This window comes from Vanacampus margaritifer, chromosome 1 (assembly GCF_051991255.1).
Source record: "Vanacampus margaritifer isolate UIUO_Vmar chromosome 1, RoL_Vmar_1.0, whole genome shotgun sequence".
Lineage (NCBI taxonomy): Eukaryota > Metazoa > Chordata > Actinopteri > Syngnathiformes > Syngnathidae > Vanacampus > Vanacampus margaritifer.
In genome coordinates, this window is record NC_135432.1 from 68,208,376 (window position 1) to 68,229,385 (window position 21,010).

Here is a 21,010-nt window from a genome sequence, read left to right on the forward strand (position 1 = left end):
TCCATGCTAATGTTTCACGCTAATTAGCATCCCCAATGGATGAGGCGGCTGACGGACTTGCCGGCTTCTCACCAACATTTGAAAACCTGACCCAACACTTCAAAAACAATTACGCATTTTTCATGAATGTCCTTGTCATGAGGGATTCTGCTGCCACCGGTGGCCGCTGGTGGAAGTGCAAGTCTGCTTCTGCTCGCTAATCATGCGGCGACATCATCGCTCACAGGACCAATCAGGTTTGGTGGCCAGCGGCGGCGCCGTCGCCTTGGCGTCCAAATTGAGCCGTCACGGGAAGGCGGAGAGTGGCTGTGAGGAGGAGGAGGAGGAGGAGGAGGAGGAGGAGGAGGAGGAGGAGGAGGAGGAGGAGGAGGAGGAGGAGGGCGTCGCCGGATGGCTAATGAGTCCAAAGCGGCGGCGTCCTCCATTTGTCTTCATTTGGCCTGACGGCCTTCATGCGTTTTGATTAGCTGAGCGGCCAGGAAATCAAGCGAGCGCCGCGTTGGGAGCAAGCAAAGAGAAAAAAAAGGAGGAGAAAAAAGGGAGGGGCGAGCAGCCAGCGGAGAACAAAGATGACATCACGCTGAGGTGGAGGTGCAACAGGAAGTGACATCACATTTCAATAAGCATCACTTGGTGACGTCGTCAAACACGCAGCAGTCATCATCATCATCATCATCATCATCTTCATCATCTTCATCATCATCATCATCATCTTCATCTTCATCATCTTCATCATCTTCATCATCATCATCTTCATCATCATCATCATCTTCATCATCATCATCATCTTCATCATCATCATCATCTTCATCTTCATCATCTTCATCTTCATCATCTTCATCTTCATCATCTTCATCATCATCATCATCTTCATCATCATCATCTTCATCATCTTCATCCTAACTCAAACAGAACATTGCCACATTCACACCGCCGCTGCAGCTTTCCTCATTTAGATCATGACGTGTGTGACCAAAACTTTTTTTTTTGTTGCCTGCGACTGTTTTGAAAGCCTTGTTGAAGGCCGAACCCGAGCTTGAAACCCGATTTGAAAGCCCAAAAACACTTTGAAGCTCATCAAACACTGCAAATTTGAAACCCAAACTTTTGCTTGAAAGCAAAATTTTAAACATTAGCGTCAAAGGCGAATTTGAAACCCAAAGCTCTGATTCAAGGTCAAATTTGACACCTTATTTTACGCATGAAATCACAATTTCAAACCAAAATCTTTGTCTGAATCCGATCGGAAACAACTAAGCCGGACTTCAAAGCCTGGTTTGAAACTAAAACCCGGGTTTGAAACCCCAATTAGAAAGCCCAGTCTTGAAACTGTCATTTCAAACCCGAACTTTGTTGTGTAACGTTTGCTTCAAAGCCTAATTTGACAACTTTTGAAAAGGCAAATTGGATTTTTGCGCGAAACCAGAATTGCAGGTTGAAGGTTGAAAGCCAAACTTGAAAAGTCGGCCTTCAAACTGATCGGAAACCCAAACTTTTGCTGGAAAGCGTCGCCAACATTGGTTTGAAAACTGAATTTGAAACGCTAATCCTGACTTCAAAGCCTTTTGTTGCGGGGGGGCCGGACTGGCGTCTCCCCAGCCGCTTCACGATCGCTTCTTTTTGAAATGCAATCGCATATTCATATTGAACATGACATGTTCCGAAGTGCTTTTGGGCAAGGAAAAAAGTTGCTCAGCCCAAGTGAAAAGTTGCTAAACGTCGTCCCACAAGTGCAAAGTCACCAACGGCGTGAATCTCGCTGAGGGAAGCCCCGCCCACCTTCCTGGGGCGCCGCCAAGGACGAAACAACCAGCGCGAGAATGTGGAGGAGCTCGACGCCGCGACACGTGACGCGACAACAGGATTGACACGCACGCACGCACGGCATATGGCGCGCACGCATACACGCGCGGGCAACAGATTGCTGATGGGACCCGAGCCAGACACCGCCTTCCCCTCCCTACCCACAATGCCTCTGGGACCCGCCCCTGCCAGCTGCTGCGGCATCCGAGACAACAACGCAAACAACAACGCGGGCGGGACCACATGACTGCACGAGAGTCGTACATCGGGCGGATGAATGAAGGGCGAGGGACATCGCCGGTCAATGGGGGGGGGGGGGGGGGCAGAGAGGGAGAGAGAGAGAGAGAGCAAGTGGAAGAGAGATGAGGGCGAGCAAATAGGAGAGAGAGAGAGTCGCAAATTCCAACACAAAAAAGGTTTCACGTTGGAACGCTCTCAATTTAAAAACCCCTTTTAAAAGGTGCACATCATTTATGGCTCAGGAAGTCGCAAGCGGGCGTCGGTCCACCGTCGTCACGGCGACAACCAAATTAAAGCCGACGGCGCCAAGATGCGACATCACTTCCTGTCAGGCTGTCAATCAAAAAGGCCAACGGACATCAGCTGCTGTCGAACACGGCGATCTGAAACAACACGCGCGCGCACACGCACACGTGCAGGCAACCCGTTACCATGGAAACGCCTGCAAGACGCGCGACTCCATCACTATAAAACAATACTCGGATTTCATTGGCTGCCTCGTAATTTGAATCTGCACAAAAAAAATTGAGGCTTATTAGAATTGCTGTGAAAAAAAAGAAGACAGAATGATCAGATGATTGGGGAGAAAACAAATGAAAGGGAAACAGGACAAATATTTGAAAAGTGAAAATCCGTGAATAATTGAGCTACTTTAGAATTGCTATGAAAAAAAAAAAAGCAGAAAAAAGCAGCGGATCGAGTACAAAACAAAACAAACAAAAAACGCCAATGAGAGGGATCAGGAAAAAAAACGCAAATTGAGAAAAAACACATCATTATCAATTATTATTGATGCTCATAAAAGGGATTGGGTAAAAAAAAAAATACAATAAAATAAAGATGTAAAACTGTGATCATTTCATATTTTTCATCACGAAAATGAAACGAAAACTAAAAGAGATTCATTGACACGATAACTAAAATTGACGAACAATTTGGTCAATGACTCAAAAATGAAAACAACGCAGCGACGAAAATCAAAAGGAATGAAACGCGGGTGCGAGAAAAGAAGCACTCATTGATTGTTCGTCTCTCTTTTATTTAGCTGAAAAATAAGTTGTCACTTCAACATGTTTTATTGAAACAACGAATAAAGACGACTTTGTAAGAAATGTGGAAAATGGCCACGAAATTTTGACGACTAAATTGGATTCAAACTAAAACGCATTCAGATGACGAAATTGTGACAGCAACTTTGAATTCATTTTGGTCAAAAGACTAAAACTAAAGTAACATTTCTTATAACTAAAATGATTCAAATTAAATAAACCTATTTATTATAACTAAAACTAAATAAAAATGTCTTGTCAGAATTAACACTGAAATGAAATGTTATTAAAAAAACAATTTGCGGATTCATGAAAAAAAAGTGAAAATTTGTAAAAAAAAATTGGCATCAGGAAAAGAAATTGTGAAAAGTGTGAGATGGGGAAAAAATACAGCGAATAGACAAAATCTGTAAATAATTGACATCATGACAAAAAGAAAAAAGAGGATTTTTTTCTCCATGTGTGCCGCGCACGCGATTAGCGCTAATCGCGTGCTCGCCGTCTCGTGGCCAATCGTGAGTGGCGTCGCCGGCGCGCTTTCAAAGCAACGCAATTCCCGTCCGAGCGCGCGAACCCGCGTGGGCCCGCCCAGCGCGCGCTCACCTACGCCACAACTAAAACCTCCATATATTAACCTTTGCGCAGGCGGGACGACGGCGGCCGTGTCTGCAAATTGGCCTCATTAATCGTCGGCCTAATTGATTGTGAGAAGTTTGCGGATGACATTTGAAGAACGCCAGCGAGGCGGCGTGATTGATGGCGCCCGAGCGCGGCGCTAATGAATGCCAGCGAGTCACTTAGCGACGGCCGGCGAGGGAGATTAAGCCCGCAGGCCGCGCCGTCTTAATGAAGATGGCCATCATGCTAGCTCGCATGCTAGCTAACACGCTAACACACACGCTAGCTATCGGCTTCAAGTTGAGTTCCGCACACCTGCGCTCAAAATCACATTTTGTCAAAAGGCACCCGACTGGTGACGTCCGACCTCAACTTCTGTCCAAACGGTCGCTCGTGACTTTTCCCACAAGGTTGCGTCGCTAACGACCCCTTTCGCTAATTTCCTACTCACGGCGCTAACTCGACGTCGTTATGAGCCGAGTATCAGCAGTGCTTTCCACGAGGAAATGCTAGCATAGCAACTGTTGCTATGCTAGAGCTAACAACCACAAAATACTGCCTTCTAATTGGTCGAGTGCCGTTGGTTCGAGTAGCATAAAGTGTAATAATTACCAATCAGGGGATTCCATTTTTTTAATTGTAATTAATCGCATGACTTCACAAGTTTCTTCATCTTTAACATGATGTAACTTAATAATAATAATTGTGGAATTTTGCACATTTTTAAAATGGTAAAATACAACTTGTCTCCTCAAATATATGCATAATTATTCAACTTAACTCAATAATGTCCTCAGTACAGGCTTTGCAAGGAAGGGGGTGGGGGGGGTGGGGGGGGGGGGGGTCATTAATCACATGTTTAAAATATTCGTGGCATTTAAGGAACTTAAAATGAACCGAACATTAACGCACTCATTCGGACGCCTGAAGTGATCAAAGGACGCTAGCATGGCTAAGCTCAGTCTCGGCCTATGAAGCGGCCATTTTGTCTTCAAAGGCAATATGGACGTTAAGAAGAAGTTACAACGTGCTTATTTCGCAACACAAACAAACCCTCAATCAGTTCATGAAAGGGTTAAAGCAGCCCAACACTGATGCTAATTTGTGTTAGCATTAAGCTAGCGGACTGAAAGGCAGCAAATCTCTTTGCTTAATGTTTGACTTTTGCTCGGACTTACACCAAATGTGACAAGTTAACGAGCGCGTGGCAACTAACACGCACGCGCACACGCGGGGATGCCCGGAGGCGTTGCGGGTGTCACTTGCAATGGCCGCAGCGCTTCAATCACGCCGAGGTTGCCGCCGAAACTCTGGGGGGATTATAACAATATATTATGGGATGGCGAGTGCACGGACGGGATTAGAGCGAGGCGAGCGCGCTCGTTAACGCGGCCACGCCTCCGTTTGTGTCGTTCCCCACTGATCATGTGACTTTGTCTGACGTCTGGGGAGACAATTTGAGTTGACTTGCGTCCGGCAGCTGTTAACGCAAGAATGCAAAACCCATCTCATCTCTATCACGTCAATATATGTTCCCGTTTCCGCAAAAATGCTATTTTCTTTTAAAAATAGAAATCGAAAAAATAGAAATTGCCCCAAAAAAGCCCAAATTAGCAAAGTGTGGACTGTTGAAAAACAACAACAACCCTGCTAATAGCAAAACAATTCTAACGGACACATCGAAGTCATTTTGGGATTATAAGGCGCGGGTGTTTTAATGTTAGCGCACCGGGTTCAAGCTCATTTCTTTTCCATAATGAGTGCGCAAATTGTCTGGCTCTGGTTCTGTCTCTCCGACAGTATTTGGGCTCACTTGTTTGGCTCTGCCTGACGATCCTGCGCTTCCTTTATAGTGCGCCCCCTTGTGATCTGACGGATAAGCCGCACCTTTGTATTAGCCGCGGGGCCGAATGCAAGTGAGAAAAGACAAAGATCACGTTTGTGGCGTCTTACCTGCAGGATGTGGCTGCCCAGGTGCGGCTCAAAGATGTCTGAGGCCAGCGTGCTGGGGCTCCTCCTCCTCTGGTTGCCGATAGCTACACACACACGCACACACACACAAGCGCACACGTGCACACGCACGCACACACATGCACACGCACATACACGCGAGGAGAGAGAGAAAGCACAGGACAGGACAGAAGAAGACTCGGTGAGACTCGGACACACTGAAACAAGCAAAGCCGCACGCACGCACACACACACAGGTACGTGCACACGCACACACACACACACACACACACACACACACACACACACACACACACACACACACGTTGAGCCAGCCTGGCATGACAAACACACATTGCACAGGACAAGAGGAACCAGTGAGGTCAGCTGTGCAATTTGCAGGTTAGCGACATGCTAATCACCTTTAAACTCCAAAACTGCTTCTGGAAAAATTTCCTTTGGAACTTTTTCTACAAAAAAAAATGTCCTTTTGGAGTATATACAACTTTTCCAATAAATGGACCTTTTTTTTCCGAAATGGTGACTTTTTCCCCCAGAAAAAAGAGCTGAGAAGCTTTTATCAAGAAAATGTACAGTCAAAAACGTCACTTTATCAAGAAGAGATGAAAATGGACCCATTTTTGCAGAAAATATTGAAGTCCGTTTCTGAAACACAAAATGAAAATCGAAAAATGAAAATCGAAAACTTTTTCTTCAAAAAGTCTTTTTGGGAATTTTCCCTAAAAAAGTCAAGCTTTTGGAATAAATATAAAGCATATTTTCCAAAAATGTGCCTTTTTTAAATATATTTTTTTAAGAAATATGACCTTGTGAGTTACAACTTTTATCAAGAAAGTAGGCAGACATTTTCTGGAAAATATGACTTCCAAAAGGAAAATCATGTTTGGGGAGCATCTTAAAGCCTTTTGTAGAAAATACACGATTTGTCTCTAGAAAATATAAAACTTTTTCTGAAAAATGTTTTGTTGGGAACTTTTTCCAAGATGCAAGCAGGAAATTTGCATAAAAAAAAAATATATATATAAGAAACATGACCTTGTGAGTAATTTACAACTTTTATCTGTCAACGACGCGGCCATTTGAACTTTGACCTCATCATTATCAGCATCTTGTGAACAATGAGGGCGTGAAAGTGGAGGAAACGGGAAGCAGTGCACGTGGAAAAGTGCGGGAAAAGTCGACGGAAGAGGAAGTGGAGGAAACAGGAAGTGTACGAAGAAGGCATTTGCATCCCGGGCAGACGCACGGTCGGGTGGGGAGACGGGACGCGCGCGCGTGTGCGTCGATGGCCTGCGGTGTTTTGTGAGCTCCCTCAAGACCTCATTAGGGCAAATTCAAACCCTCGCCAGCCCCGCTTCGGCCCCGCTTCGGCCCCGCCCCCTCCTCTTTACTCTTTTACGCCGCGCAGTTAGTCGCCATTAATGATGTCATCAGGCAGCTCATCTGAAAGCTCGCCTGCCGCCGCACGCTTCATCTTCATCATCATCGTCATCCTCGTCCTCCTCCAAAAGACAAGCTATGCTAAGAGGACCGCAGAGACGTCCAAACAACAAAATAAAAGAAGAAAAAGTCGGCAAATGATAAAAGCCCCGCGGCCACGCTCTCGGCTGCGGGCGTGCATCCGTGTGTGCGTTACACAAATACAACGTTTGCATTGCAAATGTGCGCGTTGCATTTTAACGACAAACATGGCGGCGGCGTCTGCTGCCTAAATGGACCAAAACATCGCACGGCACGATTAGCATAGCAGCGTCATTAGCATAGCAAAACATTTGAATACAAACACGCACACAAAATCCACAGACAGACAGAGACAGGAAGTGATGTCATCAGCCAGTGTTAGCGGTCCACGCACGTCCACGCACACACGCGCGTCCACGCACACACGCGCGTCCACGCACACACGCGCTCCCCGAGCTGTTTAAAAAGTCATCATGGCTGCGGGCATTTGAACGCATTTGATTGGAATGAGACGACTTTTAAAGGCTTCGTTCACATTTGACGAGCGCTGGCGTTAATAATCCACGAACGTTCATTACGACGCCTCGGCTGAGCGAGCGTGGCAACCCCAACCTCAGACCAAACCCCCCCCGGCACCCACAGCCTTGCTCGTAACCCCCCCCCAAAGAAAACGACCCTTTGACGGTGTTTGCTTTGAAAATGCGCTCACGAGCTAGCTACGCTAACAGAGTCAAGCGGAAACATTTTGTACCAGCGGTAAAATCTGCAAAGCGGCGCCGACGCCAAAGACACGCCGGGGACGATTAAGTCGACCGATTAGACGTTAACGGGCCGAGGAGGAGGCGGAGCTTGCCGTTAACGGCTAATATCGTAACAGGGTTTCGGTCTGCGCTCGCTTTGGTCGGCGGGCCAAATGAAGGTCACGCCAGGACACTTGATTAGGTACAGTGACGCCAACCTGACGCAAACGTCGTCAAAGATCTTCAGGCGCAATAATCGACACTTTTGAGCTTTCTTTCTTTACTCGACTATCAAGGAAAAACAGAACGCACGCACGCACGCACGCACGCACGCACGCACGCACGCACGCACGCACGCACGCACGCACGCACGCACGCACGCACGCAGGGTGAGGGTTCAGCGAGGCAGGAAGATATCGAGGGAATAGTGGGCGGAGACAAGTCATTAGGAGCCGGCCTACTCTAACACACACACACACAAAGTATGGTGGTACGCGCGAGGTGAGTTCTAGAGAACTTAAAAAAAAAAAATCCCTCCGAAGAAAAAAAACAATGGCCGTGTTTTGAGTTGGCGAAGTGCTTTGCACGCGTGTCTGATGGCTTCGAGCGTCCTGCTTGCAATCTGCCGTCCGACCTCCCTGGGTGGACTTTGCACGTTTGTGGGAGTGGCCAGAGAAGGCCATGGGCGGGGCTTGCGGGATTTTTCTGCTGGTGCCCCTCCCACCTTCCACAAACACGTTAGCTTCATTCCAACCGCTGTCAACGCGACACCTGCCGGCTTCCTTCGTGAAAATGGAACTTATTTGGAAATAGATTTTTTTTTAACTCTTTTACTGCCAAAGACGTTAAATGACGTTCTGAAAAAACCTACAGAGGAGTGCCAAAGACGTTAAAAGATGTCCACCCATTTTTTTTTTTGGAAACGGGTAGAGGGAACCCTTCCGCATCTGTGGTTAAAGTTTCCAGCAAGTCTGTTGTGCCTAATGACTATTTTTGGCCCCTAGAGGGCAGCGATGACTCTCTTTTGACAAGATCGGGCGGGCGTCAGTAGAAGACGTGAGGCGGGGTTCGAGTGTTGAGGGGACATTGGCTGAAGAAGCCATAATGGCGGCCGCTTGCAAGCAGCTCACGCTAGAGCCGTTTTTTTCAAAGACATCGACCAACGATAAAGAGCACATTGATGACGACGATGATCATCATCGATGATGATGATGGTGACTCCGAGGTTGGAAGCGCTGACGCGGCGGCTATGACGGCGTCATAAACGCGGAGCACAACCGAGCACGCTCAGGCGGACGACGAAGAGTGCCCGAGTCCGATGCATATTCATCGGAGGAAGTGTGTACAGTCTGCTACTTGCTTTTTATTTCCCGGAAAAAAAGGCCGTCAAGAAAGTGTAACGTTTGCACGCAAAAGTGAAAGTAAAGTGTTGTGCGAGTCCAGCGGCGTCTCCTTGCACGCAGGAGAGCGTTACAAAAGGAAAAACTGTATTTGAAACATCCACATAATTGTAAGTCGTACCACAGTTGCACACATTTGTAAATAGTTTGCGAAATTGTTTTGTCAAATTGTTACACTGTTGAATGGAAATAAACGTATTTTGCAATCTAAAAACACTTTTTCATTGTTGGTGAAAGCGTTTTACAGAAGTAAAGCACTATTTAGGTGTTTGTGGCATCATTCATGGACAAAAACAAGTGTACAATTCACTAGAGTGCATGAAATAACATCGTTTCACAAAAAGACGTTTTTCTCCGTTTTTTGTTTCAAAACAGAGAATTTCGGTGAAAGTAACCATTTTCTATTGTTGATTACTGAAGAACGGAATAAGGTAGAAACAAACTTTTTTTTTCTGATGAAAGCTGAGAGTCCAATCTTTCATTTGGTAGTATGTGTGTTTCCATAGTCCAAACACAACATTTTCTGTGGACCTTGAAAGATCAGTCCCGTTTCGGAAAACGTCTGGCAGTCAAAGAGTTAAGTGCATTGCCTGCGCACGCACGCGCACACGCACGCGCATTCCCGTTCACACGTGACACGATAAACTAACAGGATGCTTCCTGGCAAGCTGCTTGACAATCACATCCAATCTATGTTTTATCTCACAACGCCAAATGAAAACAAACCAACAATAATAACTCCTCGTCAGCGCGTGCAAGTGTGTGTGTGCGTGCGTGTGTGCGTGCGCGTGTGCGTGATAAGCTATCTGGTACAGTAGAACTATGATGTATGATGCTCATCCTGCGGCTCAGGCACAGCTCTTATGGGAAAATGTGCGCACGCTCACATGCGCACGCGCACGCACGCACGCACGCACGCACACACTCCGACTGATGTGGACTTGATAAGAGTGCAATAAAAGCTCGCGAACACTCCAATTTATTGTGCGCGTGTTGATTGATGCAATCATGTGACAAGACTGCGAAATGCCTGATTTGATGTTTTCTTTGGATCAACTTTTGTCCTCCGCCGGGACGATCCTTCATTAATTGAGCTTTTCAAGAATGTTCTGCCTTTTGGGTTTGTCCGGATGAAAAATCTTTGGCTGATGTTTCCACTTCGCGACATTTGAGGGCAACGATGTTGTTCAAAAAGACTTTTCAGAAAGATGCCTTTCAATTTGAATTTGGAGCCAATTAGGATTTTTTTTTCTCTCTCATTCTCAGCGTTTCATTTTGGGGGGAAATATAAGATCTCTTTTTTTTTTCTTTCTAGAAAATATGCAATTTCATTGGAATAAGACTTTGTCAAATTCATTCTTATTCAACTTTCTCTCTTTCTCTGTCTTTTTTTTTTTTTAAGGAGAATGTAAAATAAAAATGATATTTGAAATGGAAAGGAAAATCGTATCGTATCGGTACGGGTCCGATACCGGGCCATCTTGCGGCCGTTTTAGGAACAAAAAAATGAGAAGAACAGCAGATTGAAAAATGCAATGTTGGGAAATATCCTGCTTTCTTTAAATTGATCTGCCATTTTGGGGCGGGGTTTAAAGTGCTTGTGATATTTGGTACTTGCTATCGATGTTGGCGACAACTTGTGCTTGTGCTGTGAAAAAAAGTGTTTAAAATGTAAATGTGGCCAAATATTCGAGTAGACGATGAAGATGCGAGCTGATCAGGAGGAGGAGGACGGTTCCGAGTGTTATTAGCAAATGGGCCGGCCGCTAAGCGACTTTTCAAATGGCGGCAGAACTTCACAGTTCAGTGAGCATGCCCCCCCCCGCCCCCCCGCCCCCCGCGAGCCCCCCACGAGCCCCCCACGAACCCCCCACGAGCCCCCCACGAGCCCCTTCCTCCTCCTCCAGTTGATCTCGTCTGTTTCATTCATCTTCGTGTCCTCAAACTCTCCTGCTCGCTTTTACACACACATGAAAAGCATTCCTTTTCGTGTGTGCGCGTGCGTGCGTGCGTGCGTGTTTACGTACAGGTGAGAAGTGTTTAAAGCGAAGGTCGCTGTGAAGGTCATCCGAGTGAAGCGATGAAGTGATGTTTTGCTTCAGTTTCACTCAGCATCAAATGTGACGACATCACTCAGCATGATGACGGGGGCGTGCGTGCGTGCGTGCGTGCGTGCGTGCGTGCGGGCGTGCGTGCGGGGGAGGGGCGTCTGCTTGAACCTTGTTTACAGTCACTCAAGGTGACCTTGAAGAGCAGGGAAGGTTCTCCAAGGTTGACGAGTCACATCAGCAACGCGTTCATTTGCAAAATGACACACGATTTTTCTTCTTTCATTCCATTATTTCCATTGATTTGATGTGAATCGTGGAATGAAAGAGCATTTTTTTTTTTTCAATAAACATCACGATAGTCAATCATCCACTTAAAAATGAGCATGAAAATGATGAATTCAACATTTTTTGTTAACGGAATAAACGGTCAATCAAATACAGCTAAATATTGAAAATGAAAAGACAAAGCGTGCTTTCACTTTTGACATTTTTTTGGAAGCTGAAACGCATTCGCGCAAAACTGCTAGCTGCAGGTTCAAGTAACTTCTCGGTGACCTTGGACGACCTTTTGGACTTCTGGATGTAAAAAGCCGCTAACCAATCCTAACTTGGGCAACAGGAAACAAAACAAAAAAATTCGGTGGCTGGTCGAGTCGCTCGTATCTCAAAGCGCTCGCACGACGACAAGACGGCGTCCAAGCGCGGATTTCCAAGCGCGGATTTCCAAGCGCGGATTTCCAAGCGCGGATTTCCAAGCGCGGATTTCCAAGCGCGGATTTCCAAGCGCGGATTTCCAAGCGCGGGTTTGCGTCTCTCAAGCAGACAAAGCGGCGTCACTGAAAAGCGGACGCGCGTCGCACGTAATCGGCGCCAACGTCGTTCACAAACAATGGCGTCTATTCTTCGTCTTGGCAACGACGCCACCCGCCGGGCTTTTGTGTGTCTGCCGGCAAAATAAAGGCAAGCGGGCTTTTGGTAATTGTTTCCATGGCGATTATGTTCCTCTTTGGGTTGCGACCAGACGGCAAAAAGAAGACGCTGGAAGCAATTTCCTGGTGTCGACGAAGTGACGACGCGCTCGCGCATCGACCGCTTGCCAATCAAAACACAAACAAATCCCGTCCGGGTTATTTGGTGAGTTGAAAATGTCGACGGCGACGACACGTGTTTCAAACATTTGCTACTTCCTGCTATGCCGCTCAAAAAGTACTTCCAAATATGGGCAAACCTGCCATGAGAGAGCGCGGATGAAAAAGAAAGCGCAGTGTGAAAAGGGCATTTTCAAACAGGTGGGTCAAAAAAAGAACCCAAGTTGATTCAAAAGGGTTCGTTTTTTTTTCTCTCTCAAACAAAAGGATGGTCACAAATGAATATGAATCGTTTTCTTCACGTGTGTAAAATAATCCAAAACAACATATTTGGGTTTTTTGTGGGTATTTCGTTTTGACCTTTGAACTTTTGGACCCAGCTGGGTCACCTGAAAGCAAATATTTTGTGCTTTTGACAACCAAAAAGCAAAAACAAATCACAAGTTTTGTTACTTTTTGCTTTTATAAATAACCCAAAGCGTTGACTCCTCCTCTTTTGAACCCAATTTGGGTTATTTTTGCCCCAACAGCTTTTGGCGTGTTTGTTTGGCTGTCGTCTGTGACATCACGATTACAATTTGGAAAGCCGTTGAAAGCGGTGGGCTGAGGGTTGCCGGACCCTGAGCCCACCTGGCGGCTCGCTGGGCGGAGGTCTGAAGATGACAACAAGCTGAGGCCGGCGTCACGTTCGCCGCCGCCGCCGCCGCCGCCGCCGCCGCCGCCGCCGCCGCCGCCGCCGCCGCCGCAATTGAGTGTCTTCTCTCTCTTTGTCCTCGCTCGCTCGCTCTGCCATCGTTTAGTCGGGACGAAACGCAGCTTGACTTTGCGTAAAGCTCATGTCAAACACACACACGGCACAATTGCTGACATTTAGTTTTTTATATTAAATTATATATATATATATATATTATTTATTTATTTATAACATACATAAAAACGCATGCACGCACACAAAAGAAAAATTTGTTTAAAAGTCAAATTCTTTCTTTTCTAATTGTCAAAATATGAGAGCGTGCAAGTCAACAATGACATGAATGAAACGTGCGTGCGTGTGCGTTGAAGTGTGGCCTTTTGCCGCACTCTGCATGCATAATAAATTAGCAGCGGGCGCGGGAGTGGCCACGCGAATGTAACAGACGCACACGCGCGCGCGCGTTCCTCCACGTGGCTCCCAATTCAGCCCTAAAAGACGCGCGCGCGTGTCAGGATGCTGCAAAGGTCAGCCTTGTTTGTGTGGCGGGCGCAGCAGATGTGGAGCGCGCGTGACAGCGAGTCAAAAGGCGGCGCACTAAACTGCAGAAGAGCAACTGATGGGTCAATTAACGCAAAGGGCAAGCGGGAGGGGGAGGGGCAGGGGGGGGGGGGGGGGCAGTGCAAAATATGGCCTTCGTGCTGCTGATAATTCCACAAGACTTGACAAAGTTTGGAACGAGTGCAACTGTTAGCGGTTAGCATGCAGCTAACTGCTAACAGTTGCAGGAGAAGAGCTTGTGGTCAAAATGGTCTTAATCGTTAATTCATGAAATAATAATAATGAATTAAGCAGGGATGTTGGATAGTTGCACGTTTTTGTTGAAACCTAACTTGACTTTATGCTGCCCCCTTGTGGACTTGGGCTGAAACACGTGTACGTTATGAAGTTGGCGTTTACTTCCTGCCGTTTCTGGGACGGCCGCTTTCTATGCTGCCCCCTACAGGCGGCAGGTGGAACACGCGAGTATGTTTGTGCCACTTTTGGACACGAACACGAATGGTGGCGGGAAAAGTGTCTCATGTGACACTGGGAAAAACTAGTCGCACGCACGCACGCGCACACACACACACACACACACACACACACACACACACACACACACACACACACACACACACACACACACACACACACACACACACACACACACACACAGGTGTTTGGGTTAGTTTCATTAAAATGCATGCGGCTCTTCAAAGTGCTGACAACAATGACGCCATCTGTTGCGGCGAGGCGACCGTATGTGCTGTCTTCCTTCGGAGACGCACACGTGAAGACGCACGCACGCGCGCACACACCGAGACGCGCACACAAGCTGCTGCGCTGCTCGATTTCAAAGGTAAAGTCCGCTTCATTTGTCGGCCGCTTCGGCACAAATTCATCAAAGACGAAGTCGCAGCACAGGAAAACACGCATTGTTAGCGCGCAAGCTAACAGCCTGTGCGTCCGTCTGTCCGTGCGTCCGTCCGTGCGTGCGTCCGTCTGTCCGTGCGTCCGTCCGTCCGTCCGTCTTGCTCAACTAAAACTTGTCGGCTTACATTCGGAAATCTGCATTTTCAAGTGATCAACTCCTTCTATGACCAAACTCGTAAGTCGACATCCTCGCATGTCAGGAATGTCAGAAAGAAAAACAGGCAGAGCAAAAGAAGAGCCGCATTCATTTTTCACTTGACGCTCAGAACTCAAAATTCAGCTCACAACACAGAACAAAAAGAATCCACCAAACCGTGTATTTAAAACAAGGGACGAGGGACGGCCGCGGGTTTGATCGCTACCCGGCCACATTTCACCGTATCGGCACTCGTGACTTTCTCGCGGCGTTTTTAGGATCCGTAACGAGCCATTCGGAAAATAGAAAATGGACATTGCATTCAATTAAAAAAAAAAAGAAGAAAAAAAAAGCTCCATTAAGACAAATTGGTCTCGGTCGCGTCATGTTGTCGTGTGCCGGTCGTACCTTTGACGGAGGTGTTGGGGGGCGGCGCGTCCATGCGCAGGTTCCACGGGGGGTCGCCCTGGTTGGCAAAGTCCCTCGTCTTCAGGTAGCTGATGGTGAGACGGATGATGGACGCCTTGTCCAGCTGGCTGGTGATGGCGCCCGGCAGCGGCAGCATCTTGGCCAGCTCGTAGAACTCAAAGTTCTCCTTCCCGCGCCGCGACCGGGCCGCGTCCCGGGACTTCTCCTTGCGCAGAGCCTGCAGCCTGCCGGGCAACAGCGGACGTCAGCGCCTCGTGCTAGCGGCAAATGCTAGCGGCAAATGCTAACGGCGCAAACGTTGCATGTCGTAGCGCCGAGTCGTTGAGCATTTTGACAAGAAACGGACTCAGAAATTCATTTGGAGACACGAAAAAGACTTTCTGGAGTCCGAACGGCCGCCGGACCTCATCGGACTTTGTGAGCGGATTCAAACCTTCTGCTGCTCTTCGTCGTGGTCATCGTCATGACCCGAGCTCGCCGGTCACGTCCGTTCGATCTGCCGCTCGCTCGCTGCACAAACTTGACCGCCGACAACGTGCGTGCGTGCGTGCGTGCGCGCGTGAGGAGGCGTGTTTGACACATTTTCATCGTGACGCGTCTGAAGGGCTTAAGCAACGCTCGCGCAAATGTGTGTGCGTGTATTGAAAACGAGCTGAAAGTACGTCGTAAAGTTCGGCCCGGTGACTTGATGGTGTTTTAAAGAGCTTGACACCGTGCGTGTGCGCGTGCGCGTGCGCGTGCGTGTGTGCGCTCGTGGTCGTAAAGTTCAGCGAGCTGCGTCGCACTTGTCAGCCAGGAAGCAAGATGTGTGTTTTGGCGCGTGTGCGCAGGCAGCGAGCGCGCCGGGAAGGTCGCCCGCCAGATCAAGGTTTAACTGGCAGGTCAATTGGAGGTCAAACGGTCGGTGCGTCATGTGACAGGAGGCCCGGTCGCCGGGCAGATTTACCGTCCGGGAGACACTCGAAGCACGCGCGCACCTAAGCCCCGCCCCCGTTGGACTATCAGGCTGAAGGCAGCGTGGAAAAGCGTGGGAAGTTTGGTGTCGCGTTCAAGGACACTCCAAAAAGCACAAGTTGTGTTCAAGCGCCATCAGTCGATTTGCAAACACTACAAAACTTGCCAAAAGCAAAAACGGTTTGTCTTGAATTCCTTCAGTTAAAAAAGGAACAAAGAAAAGGAAAAGGTGCAATTATTCCTGAAGTCCAAATATTATATATAAATATTATAATATATATATATATATATAAATATATGAAAAAAAACATCCGAGACGAAAGACGCCACATGGAAAAAGTTGCAACCGTAAGATTTTTTTTTCTTCCTCATTTACCAGAACGCAAAGAAAGGTGAGTTTCATCAGCAGGTAAGTTGATCATGTTGCGTTCAAGGACCGGAGCGCACAAATTCCCACGCCTTCATGCGGTCCACGAACGCCACTTGACTTTACTTCCAAAAAAACATTTGCTTGCATTTCATCAGACAAATTGTGATCAAATTGTCAATTAACTCAAAAGGCGACGATGAGGAATCCAACGATGAAGAAACTCCGAGACGCCGAAGCATTTTTTTTGATGCCGCGAGCGAGAAAAAGTCGTCAACAAGACAAAATGAAAAAGTGTCGAGTGAGGAGATGAGAACAAAAGGTGGCAGTGAGTCGTGCAATTACATCAGATTGGCGGGAAGACGAATACATATATATATAAATATATATATGTATAAATATATATATGTATGAGCTGTCAAACGATTCCATTTTTCTCGCACACAGCCGACCAGTGGCAGCCATGTTGTTTGTTGTTTGTTGTTTGCGTTTGTGTTTGCGTTTGTACAAGAACAGCGAGAAACAGAAGCAAACTTTGGCACAACATCACACACGCACACGCACGCACACACCTGCAGACGCTCACAGTGTGTCGTAATCGCACGCCAGGCCTGCGCGTCGACATCACTAATTAGTTTGGCAACCGAGTGGGACGAGGTGACCTTTGGCCTCCAACGCGCAAAGGAAGCGAAAGGCGGCAAAATCCCGCAGACAAACGAAAACAACAACATTAAGAGCAACACACCTGCTGGATCACACCTGCAGCCCCCCCACGCCGCCCCCCCCACGCACTCCAATTCATGGCATGAACTCCGACTACGAGAATTGCCGGCTTCAAACCTTTTTGCGAATCCACAAATTGTGAACGAGCGCATGAACTCGTCTTCGCTCCTCAAGTCCGTCTTGATGTACGAAGTCCGCACACGCAAGAAATAACGGACCGAGCGGATCCCAGACGCGCGTATGAACTCCTCACATGAACTTTGTTGTTTCCGTCTGCTCATTATCTTTGTTTTGCTGGTCTTGCCGGTTCGATTGCGTCGCCAGGGGACACAATCGACAGGTCGCAGGTGCGAGCGCACGTGTTTCCACGCAAAGCCCAAGAATTGAGAACGTGGAGGCGGGGCAGGCCCGCAATCCAAAAAGGAAGGAATCAAGTTGCACCCGCGCCGCGCCGGACAGATGGAACCCGCCGCCGCCGTCCTTCCGTGACGAGGTCGGAACGCGCGTACGCCGGCGCTAACCAAGTGGGCGTCCGATCCGCTGAGCGTCTGTGCTCTCCCGGGACCAATCGTCCCTCCCCTCTGACGCACAACTTCCTTGCGCTACCGTAATGTACGCGATGTCGACGTAACGCCGCTTCGCTGCTTTTTAGAAGACGTTGGAATGACGTTGCTGGCGGTTCAGGAGTTGCAGTGATTTGCATTTTCCTGTCGGGGGCGCCAAGTTTGGATTTTGAGGCTTAAAAGCATCAGGTCACACATTTTCTCATGGGCTGTGCTGAGCCTAGACTAGAGACCATTTGGAATAGATTAGACCTTCTTCCGCATTCAGCAGAAAAAGCGCCACGGCTGTGTCCTCGAGTTTTGTCTCTTGGCTCTTATTATTAGCATAGCAAGCATTAAAGATAAAAGAAGAGTCGACGGTTCCCAGCAACAGCGACAACATTTTGCAAAACAAAACGTTTTGCTGACACTTTTCACACTCAAGTCAATCGGAGGACTTTTTGAAAACGGGACCCAAAATTGGAAGAACTCCCCAACGTATGATCTCCCCAGCTGCAAGCTAGCAGCTGGCTCGTATGCCCCGCCCCCCCCGCCGTTGGCTCCTATCTGAGGAGGACGGTCTGCTAAGTCGTCTCCGTGTGCCGAGCGGAGCACAACGGCAGGAAATGGAGACCAGCGGGATTGTCGGAGAGGGAAGCGCGGGAAGCCGCCGACTGACGTCCCGCAGCTCGATCGGCACGCCGGCGAAAGCCAGATGAGGAAGATGATGAGGAAGATGATGAGGAAGATGATGGCGGCCATTATAGCGGCTGCCAATCAAACATCAGCTCACGGTTGTCACGGCGACGCCTTTTGTTTAACGGGACTAAAAGTGGAATATTTTGAAAATTGTGACATCAGAGTCCAAATATTAGGAACGCAGTCAGAAACCTGAGAAAAATCGTCACTTTTTTTGTGACCTGCGACCTCCGAACTGCGGCAGAAGTCGCATTTTTGGGGGAAACAATTGGATGGAAACCTGATTATTGTCTTGTGATCGTGCAAAGCTGCCGTTTGTCCGCAACCACTTCAAAGAGCGAGTTGGGTTTGCCCCTAAAAAAGGGGCGGGCCTTCCGGGTGAGCGATTGCACCAAAAGTGACGGCAAATGAAGACTTCGTGACGAACGCCTTCGACGACGAACAACGCCACGGCGTCCTGAAGGGACAGTACGAACTCCCGCATTTTCCGACCACAACAGCTGATGACCGCGTGAAGAAACTTTTGACGGCACTTTGAGCGTCCACGAGAGGATTGCGAGAAACGGAGGCCGTCGAAGCTCAAAACGCAAACACGAGAAGAAGAAAAAAAGGAAAGAAAGCGCGCAAAGCGGCGCTTAAGCCGCCACCTGAAAAAAAGCGTCATCGTCGTCGTCGTCTTCCTCAAACAAAGTCATCGCACGCTCGCTCTGCCCACTTCACAAACAATCAGACAAACGAGCGCCGCGATCGATACGTTGCTGCGGACGCTCGCGCCAGCGCCAAACACTTCAAATGCGGCTGCCTCGGGTTTTTTCGTTCTTTCTTTTCACACTCACGCACACGCACGAGAGTGAGTGAATTCAATCCATTATTAACGCACTTGCCGGCAGACAAAAGGCGGCGAAATCCACAAAAATACAAAGACGGAGAAGATGTTGAATCATTGAAGCGCCGCAACAAAAACACAACAACAACAAAGAAGCAGAAGGACAAAAACATCTTTTTGGGGTTACGAAGGCGGGAAAGTGCGGGCAGGAAGTCGCTTCTCCGCGGCGCCATCAAAGACAGGAAGTCGGACAAACAAGTGTCTTTGTCTTTGCTACCATGTGGGGCCCGCACGCGCACGCTGGCGTGTGCGCGCGCTGGCGTGTGCGCGCACGCCGTTTGTGTGTGCGTGTGCGCCGTTTGTGTGTGCGTGTGCTAAGCTGCTCCTGTAATGAGCCAATAACTGCCGTTGTCTTCTTTTAACTGCGTCTGACTCGACACAAATCCTCCTTTGATTTCATGTCTGCCACGCGCGCACGCGCACGCGCACACGCGCACATCGTCTCTCACTGGCACTCACACACACGTGCACGCTGATATTCCAAATCTCTTTTTCTCTGTGACAAAAAGCTCAGCAGGCGAGAAGAGAAAAAGCGGCGGGCGGATGACGGAGGCAACGTCCGCCGCTACGTTTGCACAACGCGTGCGCACGTGCACGCGCGCACGTGCACACGCGCAGTGACGGCACGCGTGTGGTGTCGCTTGCGAGTGGTCAGTGATGTCAAACTTGACTTTTTATTTTTATTTTATTTCACAGTCGGTTGTTGCTTTGTAGACAAAAAAACGATGCGTCACACAAAAAACGCTGAGCAAAAAAAAAACGCGGGTTTGTGTTGTTTGGGCAACAAAAACAAAAACAAAATCATTTGGTCAACTCACATTTTTCACCGGACAAAAACTAGATGAGACCAAAACCCTCATTAAGAAACAAGAAGTGGAAGTAAATGAGTTTGCATTTTGAGCGCATTCGTCAGTTTTGGTTTTTGCTCGATCTAAATGATGGCAAGACTTGACAACGCCGGACGGCTTTTTTTTCCCTTTTTGTTTTTTGCACAGTAGACCAGAAAGTCCAAAACGAACAGTGCCGCGTTGATGCATTTGAAAAAAGAGCCAAGAAAAGACAGGAAACAACCGACGAGGAAATGGCGGCTTCAATGGCGTTCAACAAACGTTAGCGTTAGCATGAAAGTGCGTGAGGCAGTTACCATGGCGACGAGGTATGCTGCTGTCCTGCGGCCAGGTGAAGGGTCTTAGGACGGGCGGCCGAGCAGCTGCCCGCGTTGGCCGGACGCTCCCAGTAGGGGTCGCTGTGGAGGACACACACAAAAACAAGTCATTAAGAAGAAGAAGAAGATTGATTTGATTTTGAAAAAATACATTTATTTGCCGCTCTTATTTACATTATTTTCCTAAACACACAGGTCGGCAAAGAACAATTCAATAAATAGACAAAAAAATAAAATGCTTTCACAGCAGAACATCACTAAAACACAGCAAGAAGAAGAAGAAGAAGAAGACGAGCGCAGTCTCGATGAGCGCGTCAACTCGCCACAGCCGTCGCGTGATTGGAAGGAATCAAGAAAAGGCTGAAATGCTTCCCGGCCTTCCCATTCGTCAGCGACGTCACACAACGTTGTGCGGACCGCAAAACATTTTGTTGCTTTCCAACGCAACGCCGACACGTCTGCGCTCGGAAGTGCGCGTGACGTGTTTGTTAGCATGTTTGTTAGCATCTTGACATGACTTT

At 48.1% G+C, this 21,010-nt stretch overlaps 1 protein-coding gene across 3 annotated transcripts in view; it reads right to left on the bottom strand.

Annotated features, from left to right (window-relative positions):
- The window catches only part of npas3 (neuronal PAS domain protein 3), a 78,858-nt gene that overhangs the window by 34,119 nt on the left and 23,729 nt on the right, over positions 1-21,010 (bottom strand). For 2 of the 3 annotated variants that reach the window (XM_077565475.1, XM_077565466.1), the window contains 3 exons: positions 20,469-20,570; positions 15,133-15,377; positions 5,664-5,878 (listed from right to left, as the gene is read on the bottom strand). In XM_077565475.1, coding sequence (XP_077421601.1) covers positions 5,664-5,878; positions 15,133-15,289 — 372 coding nt within the window. In that variant the 5' untranslated portion in view covers positions 15,290-15,377; positions 20,469-20,570. The remainder of the gene's footprint in view (positions 1-5,663; positions 5,879-15,132; positions 15,378-20,468; positions 20,571-21,010) is intronic. The other variant, XM_077565459.1, reaches the window with a different exon arrangement.